This window comes from Rhinoraja longicauda, chromosome 12 (assembly GCF_053455715.1).
Source record: "Rhinoraja longicauda isolate Sanriku21f chromosome 12, sRhiLon1.1, whole genome shotgun sequence".
Classification (NCBI taxonomy): domain Eukaryota; kingdom Metazoa; phylum Chordata; class Chondrichthyes; order Rajiformes; family Arhynchobatidae; genus Rhinoraja; species Rhinoraja longicauda.
The window spans coordinates 10,978,106-10,998,970 of NC_135964.1; the positions used below are offsets into that span (position 1 = coordinate 10,978,106).

The 20,865-nt window shown below is 46.6% G+C and overlaps 1 protein-coding gene across 6 annotated transcripts in view; it reads left to right on the top strand.

Moving 5' to 3' along the window:
- Positions 1–20,865, top strand: part of bbx (BBX high mobility group box domain containing) — a 155,750-nt gene that overhangs the window by 122,127 nt on the left and 12,758 nt on the right. For all 6 annotated transcript variants that reach the window (XM_078409006.1, XM_078409007.1, XM_078409009.1 and 3 more), the window contains 4 exons: positions 1,444–2,209; positions 11,222–11,360; positions 12,624–12,772; positions 19,822–20,004. In XM_078409006.1, the coding sequence (XP_078265132.1) occupies positions 1,444–2,209; positions 11,222–11,360; positions 12,624–12,772; positions 19,822–20,004 (1,237 nt within the window). The remainder of the gene's footprint in view (positions 1–1,443; positions 2,210–11,221; positions 11,361–12,623; positions 12,773–19,821; positions 20,005–20,865) is intronic.

Consider the following 20,865-nt stretch of genomic DNA (forward strand, 5'->3'; position numbering starts at 1 on the left):
GCTTGAACTCAGACTCAAACAATCGCAGGCTTGATTATTTTGAACATTAGTGTGAATAATAAGCAATTGGAATAAAAGTTACTTGATTACGGGTGTCAGGGGTTATGGGGAGAAGGCAGGAGAATGGGGTTAAGAGGGAGAGATAGATCAGCCACAATTGAATGGCGGAGTAGATTTGATGGGCCGAATGGCCTAATCCTATCACTAATGATATGATTAGATGGGGCAGGTGGTAATGTGATGAAGCTGCTAGGATTATATACTTTTTTAAAACCAAATGTTAAAGTGCAGGAGTAACTGGGCGAGTCAGGCACTTGATAATTGCAAAATGGTGCCAGAACGTGGCAACTCTGCGTGATGCTGCTGAAGAGGATCTATTCTACTCATGTTTAGCGTGATTTTATTGGATAGCATGTAGGACAAGCAAATAAAAAATACAGTGCAAGGGTAACTCAGCGGGTCAGGCAGCATCTCTGGAGAACATGGATAGGTGGCCTTTCGGGTTGGGACCCTTCTTCGGCCTGATTATGGGGGGTGGGGAAGAAAGCTGGAAGAGAGGTGGGGGCAGGCCACAACTAGGCGAGTGATAGGTGGACACAGCGGAGGGGTGGGATTGGCAGATGGTTGAACGAAGGCCAGAGATTAAAAAAGACTATGAACTTCTTCTTGCGTTTGAGGCAACAGAAGTTATGAAGCTGCTTCTGCTGTCTCTGTTTGTTGTCGTTCGCCTGACTGAGGTCAGTTGACAGGGCTCACCAAGGGGAGGTCGACAACATGAGCCCCAAGACTATGATAAGGAGAGGAGTGACTTGTAAGCCCGGAGGAAGGGATGAAGATGGAAGCAGAGTGGGGGGGGATGGTGGGAGAAATGGGTGCGTATCCAAGTGGGGCACAGGAAAGAGAGGGAGAAGGAAAACGAGGGGGGGGGGTGGGGGGTGTTGTTGGTTAGTTCCTTAAAATTGGAGAATTCAATGTTCATACAATATTGTAAGCTACCCAAGCAAAATATGAGGTGGTGTTCCTCCAGTTTGCGTGTGGCCCCGATCTGGCAATGGAGGAGGCCCAGGACAGAAAGGTCAGGATGGGAATGGGAAGAGAAATTAAAATGGTTATCAACCGGGAGATCCAGTAGGCCTTGGCGGACCGAGCGCAAGTGTTCAGTGAAATGGTCGCCGGGTCTACGCTTGGTCTCGCCGATGTACAGGAGGCCACATCGAGAGCACCGGATGCAGTAGATGAGGTTAGAGGAGGTGCACATGAATCTCTGTCTCACCTGGAAGGACTACTGGCATCCCTGGATGGGGGTGGGAATATGTACAGGCGGAGTTGGCAGCTGTATTCACAGGCTGGCCCCTGTTATCTGTAATGGAAATTGAAAGTCGTGCAAACTCTAGTCTGTTCTGAAATTCCCTGCTTAATTGCCCGGTTTGTCATTTTGTTCAGATGTGCTCGGATCGGCTGGTAACAGAGGGAGTGAAGAACGAGCCTTCGACGGTGACAGTGGAGGTGGGGTGTCAGCCTGAGATCCCGTCTGGCAATCCTGCCCTCGGTACACAGAGTGACGACGAAGCTGGGCCCAGGGAGAGGATCATCAACGACAAATCCTTGTCTTTGCCAACTGGCAATTCTGTGACGAGTCTTAACAAAGGGGAAAAAATTAAGAAAAAGAAGAAAAAGAAGAAAGTTAAACTCGAATCTACCAAAGTTGATAAACAGACATTTAAAAAAAGTGGCAAGAAGCGGGAATCATCGGAATCTGACATCGACAGCTTAATGTACACTATAGACGCAGTGGCTAAAGGTGACTGGGGCACTGAAAAGCCTTCGGGAAGTCCAGTGAAAAGTGCTCGATGTTCAACAAAATCAACGGAAAATCAGTTACACACCGACTCCAGCCCACCAAAGAAAAGAATTAAACCAAAACAAATAAAATTACCGACGGAGAAGGTTTATGAACTTGACAAACTTTCCAAGGTTTGTGATCTTGAGAAGATCACCACCAGCCCCATCAAAACTGAAATGTTTCCTGTCACGGATCAAATACTTCCCCACGATGCACTAAGTGAAGTGAAAGGTGAAAACAAGGAACTGAGTAAAAAAACAGAAGCCTCTGGCTCTCGCAAATCTGAGCGTGCGTGCAAAGGTGCCCTGTATAAGACTCTTGTATCAGAGGGCATGTTGACATCTCTTCGAGCTAACGTTGATAGAGGTAGGTGCAGAGATTCAGAAGCAGTGTGTTCCCGGGGCCGCTTGTCTCATTGTGCAGGAAGGAACTGCAGATGCTGATTTACCGAAAATAGACACAAAATGCTGGAGTAACCCAGTGGGACAGGCAGCATCGCTAGATAGAAGGAATGGGTGATGTTTCAGGTCGAGACCCTTCTTCAGACTCAATGGATGACGTTTCAGGTCGAGACCCTTCGGAAGTCTGAAGAAGGGTCTCAACCCGAAACATCACCCATTCATTCTATCCAGAGTTGCTTGCTGTCTCGCTGAGTTACTCCAGCATTTGTGTATCTTCTCTCATTCTTGCTCTAGACAATGAAATGAAGGGCACGATTGGTTTATTCAGGGTAGACATGCAAACCTTCCACAGGATTGTTGTGTCAGCTGATCTCCCCTGCCTGTCTCCTGCATTGGCAGCAATGCCTGGAGTGTGGAGGTCACTCGGTGTTCCAACTTTGCCGGCTTCCCACACAAGCAGCTCTTTATTGGGCTGCCTCTGATATCTCGCGTACACAATGCCTGCCTTCTCTGCTCATCTCCGTGTCGCGTGTTTAACTGTCATCTCCCCCGTGACCAGGACAATGACATTTTTACTGCAGCTTTACAGGGACATTAACACAGCACAACAAATAAATATGGAATAAGCAGTAATACAAAAGTCATAGCCTCAGAATTAAAGGGCGTTCTTTTGGGAAGGAGTTGAGGAGAAATTTCTTTAGTCAGAAGGTGGTGAATCTGTGGAATTCTTTGCCACTGAAGGCAGTGGAGGCCATCAGTGGATATCTTTAAGGCAGAGATAGATTCTTGATTAGTACGGGTGTCAGAGGTTATGGGGAGAAGGCAGGAGAATGGGGTGAGGAGGGAGAGATAGATCAGCCATGATTGAATGGTGGAGTAGACTTGATGAGCCCCGAAGGGTTTAATTCTACTCCTATCACTTATGACCTTATGACAAAATAAAACAACAGACTATCAGTTATACTAGATAACCAGAGCGAAGAGTGCAAAGCAAAGTACTTATACAAAGTCCACAGTAGACCATTGCTGAGGTAGGGTTGTAGTTCGTGTTGTCAGGGTGGTTCAAGAGCCTGATGGTTGATGAGAAACTGTTCTTGAAGCTGGAGGTCACGGTTCAACACCTTCTTCCTGATGGTAGCAGGGGGATGAGAGGGTGGCGTGGGTCTTTGATGTATTAGCTGTCTTCGTGAAGGTGCTGTTGTGGAACCCGTGCAAACCGTCCCCATCCCTCCTGCTTCCCTTAATCCTGCTGAAACTTTGTAGGAACATAAATGGCGTCATTGTAGAGCTACTACCTTGCAGCGCCGGAGACACGGGTTTGATCCTGACTACAGGTGCTCTCTGTAGGGAGTTTGTACGTTCTCCCCGTGACCGCGTGGGTTTTCTCCGAGATCTTCAGTTTCCTCCCACATTCCAAAGGCGTAAAGGTTTGTTGGTTAATTGGCTTGGTATAAATGTAAATTGTCCCTAGTGCGAATAGGATAGTGTTAGTGTGCGGGGATCGCTGGTCGGCGCAAAATCAGTGGGCCGAAGGGCCTGTTTTCGTGCTGCATCTCTAAAATTAAAAAAACTAAAATTATCCCTGTTGATGGAAAGGTTGTTAAATGGGAGCCGTCAATGGGCAGCCGATGTTGTCTGCCAGTAATGGTGACCAATCCCAGGCAAATTAGTGCTGTCTGCCTCTCAATTAAATCAGAGTGAATCACCTGTTTATTGAGCAGGCAAAACAGGAACCATGCAGAGATCTGCAGCAGACCCTCGTACTGTTCCTGTGGCCAGGACATTGAGGCTTAACATCCCTGGTCCTCAGTGAGGGAGAAATCCAATGCAAATCAGCACAGCAAAGGCCTTCACACAGGAGGTACACACACATTGTTGGTCACAGGCCCAGGTAACATGTAGAGTCTCTGAAGACTCTGGGAGGGTTTTTTCCCCAGGGGCAACTCCTTGCCTCCTGATCGTTTGTTCCAGATGCCAGCATGTGCCTCTCTCGGGCCTGCTGTTATTTTGACGCACCCTGTGGTCTTTGGAAGGTGTTCAGCAGCCTACATCGGTTCTGAAGCCACCCAGTCAGTTCCCCCAGTGTTAGCTGAGTGTTCCCTTAAATACCACAGAGAACAAACAAGAACATTGTGCTCCTCATTGTACAGGGACTGTTCCAGCCGGTTGTAGGTTGTAACTTGGAACTGCAGTTCATGTTGCTCTGAGTGAAAGTGGATATTGGAAACCATCAAGAGTAGTGGCATGCATTGGCCCCAGAAGTACCCAGCCTGCCCTGTGAGGGGCACTGTTTCACTGTTTTATGCGGATCAATTAATGTAGAACTGGGCAGCACGGTGGCGCGGCGGTAGAGCTACTGCATTACAGCACCAGAGTCCCTGGTTCAATCCTGACTACGGGTGCCTATCTCTACGGAGTTTGTACGTTCTCCACGTGAACGGCATGGGTTTTCTCCGAGATCTTCGGTTTCCTCCCACACTCCAAAGATGTACAGGTATGTAGGTTAATTGGCTTGGTATAAATGTAAATTGTCCCCAATGTGCGTAGGATAGTGTAAGTGTGCAGGGATCGCTTGTCGGCAGGGACTCGGTGGGCCAAAGGGCCTGTCCCCACGCCGTATCTGTAAACTAAACGATACTAAACTAAAGTAAACAACGTGACGTGTAATGCTTAGACTTCAACAGTTGTCTGCAATATCTAACCCTCAGCCAATGTTGGGCTCGTGGAAATAGAACATAGAACAGTAAAGCACGACCACAGGCCCTTCGGACCACAGTGTCTATGCCGAACATGATGCCAAGTGAAACTAATCTCCTCTGCCTGCACATGGCATATCCCTCCATTCCCTGTATCCATGTGCCAATCTAAAAGCCTAATAAATGCCACTCTCATACCTGCCGCCACCACCACTCCTCGCAGTGTGTTCCAGGCACTCTGTGTTAAAAACAAGCTTGCCCCTGTATATCATTAAAATTTCCCCCTCTCACCTTAAGCTTTTGACATTTCCACCGTGGGGGAAAAAGGTTCTATCTATCCTATCTCTGTTTCTCACAATTTTATACATTTCTATTGGGTCTCCTCTCAGCCTCTGCAGTTTCATAGAAAACAATCTAAATCTCTCCCTGGAACTGAAACCTTTCTCTCACTGGAGCTGAAACCTTCTAATCCGGGCAGTGTTGTGGTAAACCCCTCCTGCACCCTCTCCAAAGCCCCCTCATTCTTCCTGTAATGGGGTGACCAGAACTGCATGCAGTACTCCAAATCAATTTTTGTTTCTTAACAACCAAACAATTTTGGTTTCATGTTTGTTTGATTTTAAAGGATCAGAATATCAGGATTGCTCAAAATTAGATTTTAGATTTATTGATACAGCGCAGAAACAGGCCCTTCGGCCCACCGGGTCCGCGCCGCCCAGCGATCCCCGCAAATTAACACTATCCTACACCCACTACGGACAATTTTTACATTTACCAAGCCAATTAACCTACGTACCTGTACGTCTTTGGAGTGTGGGAGGAAACCGAAGATCTTGGAGAAAACCCACGCAGGTCACAGGGAGAACGTACAAACTCCGTACAGATGGCGCCCGTAGTCAGGATCGGACCTGAGTCTCCGGCGCTGCATTCGCTGTAAGGCAGCAACTCTACCGCTGCGCCATCGTGCCGGAATTAGGAATGAGGGACGAACAAAATATCAGGAACATTAACATTATATATCGTAATTCAATGTATAAACCATAAATATATACAAGTTATCTGTTCTATATCATTGTGTTTGTTTGGCAGCCGTGTATTCACAAGAAAAAAAGTATTGACAGATATAAATATAACTTCTGTCTTTCTGTTCAATTCGAATGGGTTGTTCAATAGTTTCTGTTTCAATTAACTTCGATTATTGATACTGGAAATACATTTTGGTGAAATTAGTGTTTACCACTTTATACATGGCACCCTGCCACGCCACAGTTCACTGCAGATTGTCCCATTTACAGAAGAGCTCCTACCCCAATCTAGAGCAAATCACAGTGTGGAGCACCTCAGTGGACAGGCAGCATCTGTGGAGGGAATGGATAATGCCTGGACCACTCTTCCCTTTGCCTCCTCCCACCTCGGCATAGTTCCTGGGTGGCCATCCCCTTCCCTGCTCTCCACCCCGTGCCCCACATCCCAGCCCAGAGTGAAGCACTCAGTTTCCCTTTTCTCCCAGCCCAACCTGACAAGTAAAATCACTGGTCTCATCGTTATTTTGGGCTTGCATTTCTTCTTTGAAAAACTGGAATGTAGAAACAAGGAACTGCAGATGCTGGTTTGTAAATAAAGACATAAAGTGCTGGAGTTCCAGTGAATCACATTCCACCGAAGATAGACACAAAAAGCTGGAGTAACTCAGCAGGTCAGGCAGCATCTCTGGAGAACATGGATATGTGATGTTTTGGGTTGGGACCCTTCTTCAGGCTGATTGTGGTGTGGGGGGGGGGGGGGGGGAAGGCTGGAAGAGAGGTGGGCAGGACAAACTCTGGCAAATGTTAGGTGGATACAAGTGGGGGGGGAGGGAATGATAGGCAGATGGTTGGACAAATGCCAGAGATGACGAGACTGAAGGTGTTGGATAAGGATCGAAGTTCTGCCAATTGTGAAGCCAGAGGAAGGAATGTCGGTGGAAGGGGAGAAATGGATGTGAGTCCAGTTGGGGCATTGAGAAGAGAGGGTGAGGGGAAGAGGGGGGGGTGTAATTGTGCAGGAAGGAACTGCAGATGCTGGTTTAAACCGAAGATAGACATAAAAAGCTGGAGTAACTCAGCGGGACAGGCAGCATCTCTGGAGAGAAGGAATAGGTGACTTTTTGGGTCGAGACGCTGAAGAAGGGTCTCGATCTGAAAAGTCGCCCATTCCTTCTCTCCAGAGATGCTGCCTGTCCCGCTGAGTTACTCCAGCTTTTTGTGTCTATCTTCGGTGGAATGTGATTCACTGGAACTCTTTGATGATGAACCTAGGTCAGAGAAATTCAATGAAATTAAAGTTTGTGATCAGTAGATGGCAGCATTGGCAAGATTGTCCCAAGAATGTTTTCTGAGTAGTTTCTAAGGACTCTGTCTGAAAGGAATGCAGTGTGGATGTGTCGGGCTCTGTACTGGGATCTGTTATTGATGTAGAAGTGGTGACATTATCTTTGAAATGTATCAGCCTAGGAGATTGGAGTTTTAGCTGGGGTTCATAACGGCAGAATTACATCTGACTTCAGCAGCCAGAAAGCGGAGAACAAAACAAATCCAGCCGGCTCGGCCTTTCCTGATGACACATCACTGGTGATAGGATTGTTCAGTTGTCTGATAACTGCTGGGAAGAAACTGTCCCTGACTCTGGAGGTGTGCGTTTTCACACTTCTGTGCCTCTTACCTGATGAGAGAAGGGAGACGAAGGAGTGGCCGGGGTGAGACTCGTCCTTGATTGGGCTGCTGGCCTTGCCAAGGCATCGTGAAGTGTAGATGGAGTCAATGACAGGGAGGTTGGTTTGTGTGATGGTCTGGGCTGCGTCCACGATTCTCTGCAATTTCTTGCAGTCTTGGATGGAGCTGTTCCCATACCATGTTGTGATGCACCCAGATAAAATACTTTCTATGGCGCGTCTGTAGAAGTTGGTGAGAATTGTTGGGGATATGCTGAACTGCCTAAGCCATCTAAGGAAGTAGAGGCAATGGTGTGATTTCTTGGCCATTGCTTCAATATGGGTGGTCCGGGACAGTTGCTGGTGATATTTACTCCGAGAAACTTGCTATTGAGGGCGTGCAGCGTAGGTTTACTCAGTTAATTCCCGGAATGGCGGGACTGTCATATGTTGAAAGACTGGAGCGACTATGCTTGTATACACTGGAATTTAGAAGGATGAGAGGGGATCTTATCGAAACATATAAGATTATTAAGGGGTTGGACACGTTAGAGGCAGGAAACCTGTTCCCAATGTTGGGGGAGTCCAGAACCAGGGGTCACAGTTTAAGAATAAGGGGTAGGCCATTTAGAACGGAGATGAGGAAAAACTTTTTCAGTCATAGAGTTGTAAATCTGTGGAATTCTCTACCTCAGAAGGCAGTGGAGGCCACTTCTCTGAATCTATTCAAGAGAGAGCTCAATAGAGCTCTTAAGGATAGCGGAGTCAGGGGGTATGGGGAGAAGGCAGGAACGGGGTACTGATTGAGGATGATCAGCCACGATCACATTGAATGGTGGTGCTGGCTCGAAGGGCCGAATGGCCTACTCCTGCACCTATTGAAACTTGAAGCTCTCAACCATCTCTCAATCGGCGCCGTCATTGTATGATGTGTGTACTGCTTCGCTTCCTGAAGTCAATCACAATCTCTGTCTGACATTGAGGAAACGTTTTTTATCTCGGTGCAAGGTTCTCAATCCTGTACTCTGTCTTGTCACTATTTGATATCCAGACCACTACGACGGTGTCTTCTGTGAACTTAATAAATTGAGTTGGATTTGTACTTGGTTGCACAGTCATGAGTGTATAAGGAGTAGAGAAGGGGGCTGAGAACGCATCCTTGCGGGGCACGAGTGTTGAGGATTATCAAGGAGGACGATTTGTTCCCGATCCTCACTTGTGGTCTGTTGGTCAGGAAGTCGAGTATCCAGTTGCAGAGGTGAGTGCTGACTCCAAGTATCAATGCACCGAGCGACTGGTCTCCTCTGTTGCAAACAAACCCCCCAGTACTCCAGCCTGGCAATATACGTGTGAGCCTCCTCTCCCCGTTACGTGATGGGACATCCTTCCTGCAGAAGTCCACACACACGTTTGCCTTCATCTCTGCTGATACCTGAGGCAGCCTGACCTTGGTGGAGTTGAGGAAGACCACTTTGTGGAGTTGAGGTAGGACCCCACTCATGCAGGAGACATGAGGGACTGTAAATGTAGGGATCTGGAGCAAAAACAAGTGGTGGGGCAGTTGCTGGGGTTCGATCCAAAACGTTGACCATCCCTCTGCCTCCAAGGATGCTGCCTGACTGCTGTACCTACCAACAGCTAGTCTTTTTGCCTGTATAAATAGACTGTTCATCATCAGACTGGGAGAACATACCAGTTTTAATGTTCACCACATGTAACTGGGAGAAGGAAGCAACATCCATTGGTATAGGGAGCATTTAGTCTGTCAGCTGTGGTTAGTGTTGGCTTGGCAGTTCAGTTTATTGTCACATGCACCAAGGTACAGTGAAAAGCTTCTTGCATGCTAATCAGTCAGAGGAAAGATAATACACGATTACAATCGAGCCATTTATAGATAAATGATAAGGGAATAACGTGTAGTGCAAGGTAAAGCCAGTAAGTCTGAGAGTCACCAATGAGGTAGATAGTAGTTCAGCACTGCTCTCTGGTTGTGGTTAGATGGTTTAGTTGCCTGATTACAGCTGGGAAGAAATTATCCCTGAATCTGTCGGAGTGCATTTTCACACTTAGTGTCATAGAGTCATAGTGATATAGTGTGGAAACAGGCCCTTCGGCCCAACTTGCCCACGCCGGCCAACAATGTCCCAGCTACACTAGTCCCACCTGCCTGCGCTTGGTCCATATCCTTCCAAACTTGTCCTATCCGTGTACCTGTCTAACTGTCTCTTAAACGATGGGATAGTTCCTGCCTCAACTACCTCCTCTGGCAGCTTGTTCCATGCATCCACCACCCTTTGTGTGAAAATGTTACCCCTCGGATTCCTATTAAATCTTTTCCCCTTCACCTTGAACCTATGTCCTCCGGTCCTCGATTCCCCTACTCTGGGCAAGAGATTATGTGCATCTACCCGATCTATTCCTCTCATAATTTTGTACTTCTATATCTTTTGCCCGAAGGGAGAGGGGAGAATAGGGAGTGGCCAGTGTGCGACTCATCCTTGATTATGCTGCTGGCCTTGCGGTGTCAATGGAAGGGAGTCTTACTGTCTCCGACTACATTTTATCTCTGCTTTGTTGTTACCTTCTCCCAACTTTCAATGATCTATTCTACATTTTCCTTGATCTGCATTCCCTTTGTCCTGTTTTTACATGTTACACTTCCTTATCTATACGCTTCCTTATCTATGTACCTCCCACTTCCCTGACATCAGTCTGAAGAAGGGTCTTGACCCGAAACGTCACCCATTCCTTCTCTCCAGAGATGCTGCCTGTCCCACTGAGTTACTCCAGCATTTTGTGTCTACCTTCAATGGAAGGGAGGTTGGTTAGTTTGATGGCCCACAATTCGCTGCGATTTCTTGCAGTCTTGGATGGAGCTGTTCCCAAACCAAGCTGTGATGCATCCCAAAAAAAAATGCTTTCTGTGGCGCATCTGTAGAAGTTGGTGAGAGTTGTTGGGGCCTAAGCCTTCTAAGGAAGCTGCCAGCAGTACCTGGTTCTCACCGGGTTAGCTCACGTTTAGATGGGAGGAGCCGTGCAGATCTGAGACAAAGCTGCAGGCTTTCAGATCCCAATTCCAAAGCAGTGAATGTAATTAATGTTTTCTGTTGAATATATTGTATTGAGTGCTGTTAATTAAATGCCAGACTAATTTACAGTTTGCAAAATTAATGTTTGAATTCCGAGCCTGAGAAAAAGCCTGAGACGTTGGCCCAGTTGGAGATCATAAGGTGGTTGGAGCAGAATTAGGCCATTTGGCCCATCAAGTCCACTCTGCTATTAAATCATGGCTGATCTTTCTCTCCCTCCTAACCCCATTCTCCTGCCTTCTCCCCATAACCCTTGACATCTGTAATAGTCAAGAATCTATCCATCTCTGCCGTACATATATCTACTAACTTGGTCTCCACAGCCTTCTGTGGCAAATAATTTCACGGATTGACCACCTCAAGTGACGTGGGCAAGGCCAATCATGCAATGTTCACAGTGGGTTTTGAAGAGCCTGGGTTACTCGGGTACTCTGTTATCATTCTGCACAGCGCTGTGATTTCTACACATACACCGGTCAGAAATATATTTATCGTACTTTCAGGCAAGAAAGCTTCAGGGAAAGGGGGTTCCTCGGATCACGAAGGGTGTTGGAAGGAGGAAGATTGGACGTTTTCAAATGTGGGGAGCAGTGGAACCAAAAAGTTGAAGAAATTAAAACAGAAAGAAGAATCGGCTCTTGGGTAAGAAGCCTGTTTTTTTAAAAAAACGTTTTCCTCCCCACTACTGCCAGCGATCTACCTGGTCAGCTTCCTGCCACTGACTCAATCAGCAGATGGATTTATGTGACCGGCGAGATCGTTGGAGTCTAATTGTAAATAGTGAAGTGAACATTGTTGGTGTTTGGTTTTCAGCGGGCCTCGAGAGGAATGACACTGTGCGACAATCAGTCTCTCTCTTTATTGCTTCGAGCTGCAACCCACACCTCTTATTATGTGATCTTTATCCACAAAATTGAAAGTCTGCAGACTCAAAATTGAAAGTCTGCTAGAAAACAGTCCTTCCTTTTGTCAGATTACCCTCCACACAGAATAATCTGTGTGTGTGCTTGCTATAACTTGTATTTGCGACCAGAACTCAGTTAAAGGTCAGAAAAATACTTGCAGTGTTTTATTATGCTTCACTATTGCCAGTAACCTCTCTAACCGTACCTTTTTTAAAAATATGTTACGTAATTTTTTACATGTTTTAATAACCAAGCACCTACCTAATTATAGTCTGGTCATTTTACGAGTGAAAGCATTCCCTTCATCCTCCGTTCACCAGACATGGGCCACTAGTAAAGTCAGGGTGAGGGACACTCTGCCATTGATGTGCTATATAGACCATGTATAGAGTAAGATCAAGGGGCGACACGGAGGAGCAGCAGTAGAGTTGAAGCCTTACAGCATCAGACCCGGGTTCGATCCTAGCTGCAGGTGCTGCCTGTGCGGAGTTTGTACGTTCAGTTCTCCCCTTGGCCTGCATGGGTTTTGTCTGGGAGCTTGGGTTTCCTCCCACACTCCAAAGACGTTCAGGTTTGTAGGTTAATTGGTTTGGTATAATTGTAAATTGTCCCGGGTGTGTGTATGGGATAGTGTTAATGTGCTGGGATTGCTTGTCGACACAGAGCCAGTGGGCTGAAGGACATGTTTCTGCTGTATCTCTAAACTAAGCTAAACTAATAGAATATGAAGTATAATAGTCCAACAGAACTTCATTATTACTTGGAACTAAAGGAGTTACTGCTGCAGTTTAATGATCTGACCAAGATCCGTCCGGTTTGACAACTCCCTTAAAAAAAAAAGACACAAAGTGCTGGGGCAACTCAGCGGGTCAGGCAGCATCTCTGGAGAACATGGATAGGTGCTGTTTCGGATTGGGACGCTTCTTCAGGCTGGTTCTTCAGACTAGCATCTGCGGTTCCCTGTTTTCTCCACTTGACACCTCTCCCTCTTTCCTTCCAGGTTGGGGAATCTGGAGCAGGAGTTTGAAAAGAAGTTCAACAGCCTTCCACAGTACAGTCCGGTGACCTTTGATCGCAAGAACACGACGGTGACGAGGAAAAAGAAGAAGACCAGGAGTGGATCCACTGAGCAGCAGAAATGTGATAAAGGTGGGAGTGGAGCTGACCTGGGTCAGGGGGCATTTTAACCTTGATGTACAGGGTAGCGATGTAGGCTGTGATGCTCCCACTGACCACTGGTGCATCTCAGTAATAGACCCTCCCCCCCCCCCCCCCCATCAGCTACTTGTTCACCTTGCAGGAGACCCTGGGAAGCATCTGGCAGGCCAGGTAGTACCTTGGGGGGAGGGGGGGAAGAATCATCATTAAAGTTTGAGGGGAAAGGAACGTCAGCCAAGTGGGATGTTTTTAAAAATGTGCTGACAAAAGCTCAGGATATGTACGTCCCTGTTAGAGTGAAGGGCAAGGCAGGACCTCCACTCAGTCTGCCTAAACCTACCTGGTCCCTCCGCTCAGTCCGCCTAAACCTACCTGATCTCCCGGTTGCTCAGCACTTTAAATCCCCCTTACCCTCCCATTCCCACACTGACCTTTCTGTCCTGGGCCTCCTCCACTGTCAGGATGAGGACCAGCGCAAATTGGAGGAACAGCACCTCATATTTGGCTTGGGTAGCTTACACCCCAGCGGTATGAATATTGACTTCTCTAACTTCAAATAGCCCTTGCTTCCCCTCTCTCTCAATCCCCTCCTCCTTCCCAGTTCACCCACCAGTCTTACTGTCTCCGACTGCATTTTATCTCTGTACCGCCCACTCCCCTGACATCAGTCTGAAGAAGGGTCTCAAACTGAAACGTCACCCATTCCTTCTCTCCAGAGATGCTGCCTATCCTGCTGAGTTACTCCAGCATTTTGTGTCCATCTTAGAGTGAAGGGCAAGGCAGGCAAACACAAAGGAAGCTTGGCTGACGAGAGAAATTGAGGCTTTGGTTAAGAATAGGAAGGACGCATGGGACAAGTATAGGCAGCTGGGATCAAGTGTATCCCTGGAGGATTTTCGGGAACTAAGGAGTAAACTGAAAAAGGAAATCAGAAGGGAAAACAAGGGCCAGGAGATAGCTCTGGCGGGTAGCATTAATGGCAATCCCAAGAGATTTTATAAATGCATAAGGGAGAAAAGGGGTAACTAGAGAGAGAGTGGGACCCCTCAGGGATCAAAGTGGTCACCTCTGTGTGGTGCCACAGGAGATGGGCAAGGTCCTCAATAAGTGTAGGAAAATAACTGCAGATGCTGGTACAAATCGAAGGTGTCACAAAATGCTGGAGTAACTCAGCAGGTCAGGCAACATCTAGGAGAGAGGGAATGGGTGACGTTTCGGGTCCCGAAACGTCACCCATTCCCTCTCTCCTAGATGCTGCCTGACCTGCTGAGTTACTCCAGCATTTTGTGATCAGGTCCTCAATAAGTATTTCTCCTCTGTATTTCTCGAGGAGAACGACAGGAGGATTGAGGAACTTGGGGCAGTCAATGGAAGTGTCTTGAGAGCAGTCAGTGTTACGGTCGAAGAGGTGCTGAAGGTACTATCGTGTATGAAGGTAGACAAATCTCCAGGGCCTGATCAGATATATCCGAGGACATTGCGGGGAAACTAGAGAGGAAATTGCCGGAACCCTGGTTGTAATTTACGAGTCGTCTTTCAATAAAGGAGAGGAGCCAGAAGACTGGAGGGTGGCAAATGTTCTGCCTCTTTTCAAGGAGGGCTGCAGGGAAAATCCTGGGAACGAAAGGCTTAACATCTGTAGTTGGAAAGTTACAAGAGGGTATTCTGAGGGAAAGGATATAAAGACATTTGGATGGACAAGGGCTGATTGGGGATAGTCAGCATGGTTTTGTACGTGGGAGGTCGTGTCTCACAAATCTGATTGCATTATTTTTTAAGACGTGACCGAAAAGGTCGATGAGGGCACAGTTGTATATGTGTACATGGGTTTCAGTAAAGCATTCGACAAGGTTCTGCATGGTTGACTGCTCTGGAAAGTTAGATCCCATGGGATCCAAGGAGAGATAGCTGAATGGATAGAAAATTGGCTTCATGGAAGGAAGCAGAGGTTGATGGTGGAAGGTTGTTTCTCAGACTGGAGGCCTGTGACTAGTGGTGTGCCTCAGGGTTTGGTGCTGGGCCCGTTACTGTTTGTCATCTACATTAATGATTTGGATGCGAACATTCATGGCAAGATTAGCAAGTTTGCTGATGATACAAAAGTGGGCGGTTTTGCAGATAGTGAAGATGGTTGTAAAAAATTGCAGCAGGATCTTGAGCGATTGGCTAGGTGGACTGAGGAATGGTTGATGGGATTTAATATAGAGAAATGTGAGGTGTTGCATTTTGGTAAGTCTGACATGGGCAGGACCTACACAGTGAATGGTCGGGCTCTGGGGAGTGTTGTAGAGCAGAGAGATCTAGGAATGCAGGTGCAAGGTTCCTTGAAGGTCGAGTCGCCGGTAGATAAGGTGGTCAAAAAGGCTTTTGGTACATTGGCCTTCATCAGTCAGAGTATTGAGTATAGAAGTTGGGAGGTCGTGTTGCAGTTGCGTAAGACTTTGGTGAGACCGCGCATTTAGAGTATTCTGGGCACCATGTTATAGGAAAGATGTCAATCTTAAGGGTTCAGAGAAGATTTACGAGGATGTTGCCAGGACTAGCGGGTCTGAGTAGGGAGAGGTTGAGTAGGCTGGGTCTCTATTCCCTGAAGCGTAGGAGGATGAGGGGAGATCTTATAGAGGTGTATAAAATCATGAGAGGACTAGATCGGGTAGATGCACAGTCTCTTGCCCAAAGTAGGTGAATCGATGACCATAGGTTTAAGGTGAAGGGGAAAAGATTTAATAGGAATGTGAGGAGTAACTTTTTCACACAAAGGGAGGTGGATGTATGGACCAAGCTGCCTGAGGAGGTCGTGGAGGCTGGGATTATCCCAACATTTAAGAAGCAGTTAGACAGGTACATGGATAGGACAGGTTTGGAGGGATATGGACCAAACGAAGGCAAGTGGGACTAGTGTAGCTGGGATACGTTGGCCGGTGTGGGCAAGTTGGGCCGAACGGCCTGTTTCCACACTGTATCACTCTGACTATTTAACATCTTCCAAAATCAAAACATTGCATCTACCTCTCACTTCCCAAGTGCTTCCTTGCCTCAGTATTTACATTAAATATGTTCTCATTTTAGTTTTGTAGCATCTGCAGTATTTAGATTTTGTACGACGTTACCAGAAGTAGATGTTTAATTACCTTGTACCAGCAACTCAGAGGAGAAAAAAGACCCAGGGTATTTATGTACCAACTGTTTATAGAAAGTACCATGGTCCTTTACCAAGACGTACTTGGACTTGTCTTTCCCCACAGAGTTGTAGACACAAAATGCTGGAGTAACTCAGCAGGACAGGCAGCATCTCTGGAGAGGAGTGGGTGACGTTTTGGGTCGAGTCCCTTCTTTAGACTGAGAGTCAAGGGAGAGGGAGTGTAGAGATATGGAGTTGAAGAAAGATTCAGTGCCCGAGGAACAGGGAGTGCAACCGTAGCTGAAGGTCCCCCCATCAATAGTGGAACAAAAGAAGAGGCAGGAATTCACAATGTCCAGGAGCACTGGCTGGCGCTGGAGCCAGAGGAGAAATGTCACGATACATCAGGACGAATATTTCAGATTGGGGACCAATGCCGTATTCATGCCGTGAGCGGGATAACGGATGAGGCAGTAAGTTTCTGGGAAGGATGCTTCAGTCAGAGGTTTGGTCCATTGGTGCATTGTTGAGAGGAAAGATGTTGACTAATCAAGTCGAAGGATCCAAGGTGGGGCAAAAAAAAAAAATGTCTTGTAAAATTAAAAAATACATTGACCAAGATTAAATTTGTGTCGGTAAGCTGGCACGGGTATAATGCACATGACGATGTTTACTCAGAGAGAGAGTTTGTCCTCAGTTACTTGTGGGAAACAAGAATATTTAGTAGTGGCTGCATTCTGAATGTTGGTCTTGTTGAAATCAGTGATGGTTAATTTTGGGAGAAGATGGCAATACTTAGCGGCTAATAAGCGTGCAAGTTTCACACATGCGCGGTTGGGAACCAGTGTACGCCACTGCTCTCAGTACAAACATGCTCATTTTTCTGCTACACTATCAGTTATAGGAGAGTTTATGGCCTCATGAGGGCAGATGGGACCAGCCCAAGAGAGCATCTTGGTCAGCATGGACGATTTAGGCCGTTCTGAATGACGCTGCAAGTCTATGACTGCAAGTCAGTTTGATCTTTGTTGACATCCTATTCAAAGCCAAACAAATCTATATGTTTATATAAAATTCGATACAAAGTGCTGGCGTAACTCAGCTGGGTCAGGCAGCAACTCTGGAGAACATGGAGATGCTGCTTTAGATGTGATGTTAACAGATGGTGAGCGTTTGACAGCACTGTGCCTGTACTCACTGGGGTTTAGAAAGATGAGAGGGGACCCCATTGAAACTTACCAAATAGTGAAAGGCCTGGATAGAGTGGATGTGGAGATGATGTTTCCACCAGAGGTCGTAGCCTCAGATTAAAAGGACGTACCTTTAGAAAGGAGATGAGGAGGAATTTCTTTAGTCTGTGGATAATGATTCTGTGGAATTTTTTGCTACAGACGGCTGTGGAGGCCAAGTCAATGGATATTTTTTAATCGGCGATTAACAGATTCTTGATTGGTAAGGGATTCAGGGGTTATGGGGAGAAGGCAGGAGAATGGGGATGAGAGGGATAGATCAGCCATGATTGAATGGCAGAGTAGACTCGATGGGCCGAACGGCCTAATTCTGCTCCTATAACTTATGAACTTATGAATAGGTGACATTTCGGGAACGGTCAGTCTGAAGAGACCTGACATGAAACGTCACCTATCCATGTTCTCAAGAGATGCTGCCTGACCTGTTGAGTTAGCGCGGCACTGTGTCTTTTTTGTAATCCAGCATCTGCAGTTCCTTGTTTTCCTATCTGTTCACGCCAATAATGCTGTCATCAGATGGCCCCCTTTATCAATTAAACAGCGATAGTTAGCTGGTGTTTTTTCCATGCACTGCTAGTGACCTAGGCTAATCACATCAGAATCAGAATAACCTTTATTGTCATCCAAAAAACAAGTCTTTTGGACAAATTTCCGTTACCCACAGTCCAAATTATTATTATTATAAGCAATAAAAATAAAGCAATAACACACAATCAAACCAACACAAAACAGAAAAAAGAAACATCCATCACAGTGAGTCTCCTCCAGAAGATAGACACAAAATGCTGGAGTAATTGTATCGCCCAGCTGCAGCGCTAGAACTGTATGTGCAAATATTCATGGAATAGAGCATCAGCACACACAAAATTCCCAATGCATGTTACACACACCGAGACGTACATCAATTTATACACGATGATCTAAGTGCCCACTTGAGACTGTTAGGTTGTACTATAATGTGAAACTATAATGTGTTGGATTGTAATTAAATCCAGGTAATCGTGCCTCTCATCGTTACGTACTACACTGGTGATAAATTACACGATTTACCAGACTGCCTCTGCTTTTAAGGAGCATCATTACAAAGGATTACTGCAATAAACGTCTTTAAAAACATTTGTTTTATTTGTTATAGTGCCTACAAGATGGCCTGTTTCATGTTCCCAGTCATAGTGAGTCAATAGCATGGCAGCTTGCGGGGGTAGATCAAACCTAGACAGAGAAGACCGCGGCGAAATGAGTTTAGAATTGAATTTGTGCTCCCTCCATTGTTGGGAATCTAGGATTAAAAATGCGGTATAAAAATCTACTATTTGTGGCGAAATGTACAGACACAGATGGTTCATTTCAAATAAGAGCATGGAACAGGAAAGCATTGGAACAGGCCCTTCAGCCCACAATGTCTATGCTGAACATGATGCCAAGACCGACCCTTATCTATCTACGGCGCGGTAGAGTTGCTGCCTTACAGCGGCAGAGACCCGAGTTTGATCCCGACTACGGGCGCTGTCTGTACCGAGTTTGTACGTTCTCCCCGTGACCTGCATGGATTTTCTCTGAGATCTTCGGTTTCCATCCAAAGACGCACAGGTTTCTAGGTTAATTAGCTTGGTAAAATTGTAAATTGTTCCTAGTGTGTGTAGGGTAGTGTAAGTATGCGGGGATCGCTGGGCGGCACGGACTCGGTGGGCCGAAGGGCCTGTTTCTGCGCTGTATCTCTAAACTAAACTAAACTAAACTAAAAAAAACTAAAACTAGACTATCTGAACATAATCCATTTCCCTGCATATCCACGTGCCTATCCAAAAGTCTCTTAAGCGTATCTTCCTCCACCACCAACCCTGGCAACGCTTTCCAGGCACCCACAACCCTCTGTATAAAAACACCCAGCACATCTTCTTTAAACTTTGCCTCTCTAAGGCAATGATATTTCCATCCTGGGACAAACGTTCTGACTGTTGTGATGTCCCCTGTAGTGTTACAACTTATAATTTGAGATCAAACAGTTCCTTCCGTTGCAGACACTGTAAAGATTACTACCTATGTGAACCATTTCTTCAAAGTTCCTCACAAGCAAATCATTAAGGGGGATCTAGCCATTTAGGTATAAGTTGGCAAATGAGTACGTGTAAAGAATGGATCGACTGGGCTTATATTCACTGGAATTGAGAAGGATGAGAGGGGGATGAGAGAGAAGCAGATAAAATTCTTAAGGGATTGGACAGGCTAGATGCAGGAAATATATTCCCGATGTTGAGGGAGTCCAGAACCAGGAGGTCACAGTTTAAGAATAAGGGGTAGGCCATTTAGGACTGAGATGAGGAAAAGCTTTTTCACCCAGAGAGTTGTGAATCTGTGGAATTCACTGCCACAGAAGGCAGTGGAGGCCATTTCACTGGATGTATTCAAGAGAGAGTTAGATTTAGCTCTTAGGGCTAACGGAATCAGGGGATATGGGAAGAAAGCAGGAACGGGGTACTGAGTTTGGATGATCATCCTGAATGGTGCTGCTGGCTCGGAGGGCCGAATGGCCTACTCCTGCACCTATTTTCCATGTTTCCATGTGTACAGTGTGTCTGACCCAACTAACAAAACGGGCTTGGTTCAGGTGGATAGTTCCAGCGACCTGTCGTGCTTGAGATTGAGCCCGCTTGCTTCCTCTGTTTCAGCCATAGTCCCACAAGACAGCAACTCTGAGGAACACGCAGGCAAGGCGGAGCTGTCCGCCGCCGCTCCAAGCATCCTGGCGGTGGCACAGGAGCCGCTTGTCGGCAGCCAAAAGCGCAAGGCCAGAAGAACCAAGATCACGCACCTGATCCGGACAGCTGACGGAAGATTGTCGCCTGCAGGGGGTGGGTACCTTGCGGCCAGGTCTACGGGCAGTGCTGAGGGAAGCACCAGCTCTCCGGGGGCTTCTCTGTCGGCTTTGAGCGTCGTCGTGAAATAACGTATGGCTCACCGAATCTGTGAAAGGGAGTTCTGTTACTTGCGGAGTGTGTCCAGAGATTTCAGTGGGATCACTCCACATTGTAGACACATTCCCGGGGGGGGCAGTGTGAAGCAGTGGTACTTTATCAGTACCATCACAACCCTTTAGCGGGCATGCAGAACAGAGCTTTACATGTGTAAAGATTTGTTTTGCACCTGGTAAGCAGTTTAAAATATGTTAAACAAATCCCAGGCAAACACCTTTACTTCTCAAAGTATTTAAATGGGACCTACTAAATGTATAAAGTGCACCGATGGAGTTCGTCCTGAATCTAATTGAACTCAAGTCCAGAAGTCTGTGGGAACTGCTGCAGGAAGTTAAAATATGGCTTGATCTGAAAGATGGATTCTTCCTGCTGGTAAATCTAGGAGAGCTCCATAGTACTTGGTAGATGTTAAGCTAACCCATCCCATGGGCGGTGTGACCTCTTGCATACAGACAGTAATGAGAAGTAAGCATGTTCCCAGAGGGGGAGATGGCGAGCAGATGCAACCACCAATAACCATGCCTGTATCTGCAGTAGGTAACGTCACTGGTGGCACCACATTGCCACTGGCAGAGAGTCAGTCCCACATGGGGCTCTAGTCTAGTTTAGTTTATTGTCACGTGAAAAGCTTTTGTTACGTGCTATCCAGTCAGCAGAAAGTCAATGCATGATTACAATCGAGCCATTTACAGTGTAAAGATAGATGCAGGATAAGGGAATTAAGTTTAGTGCAAGGTA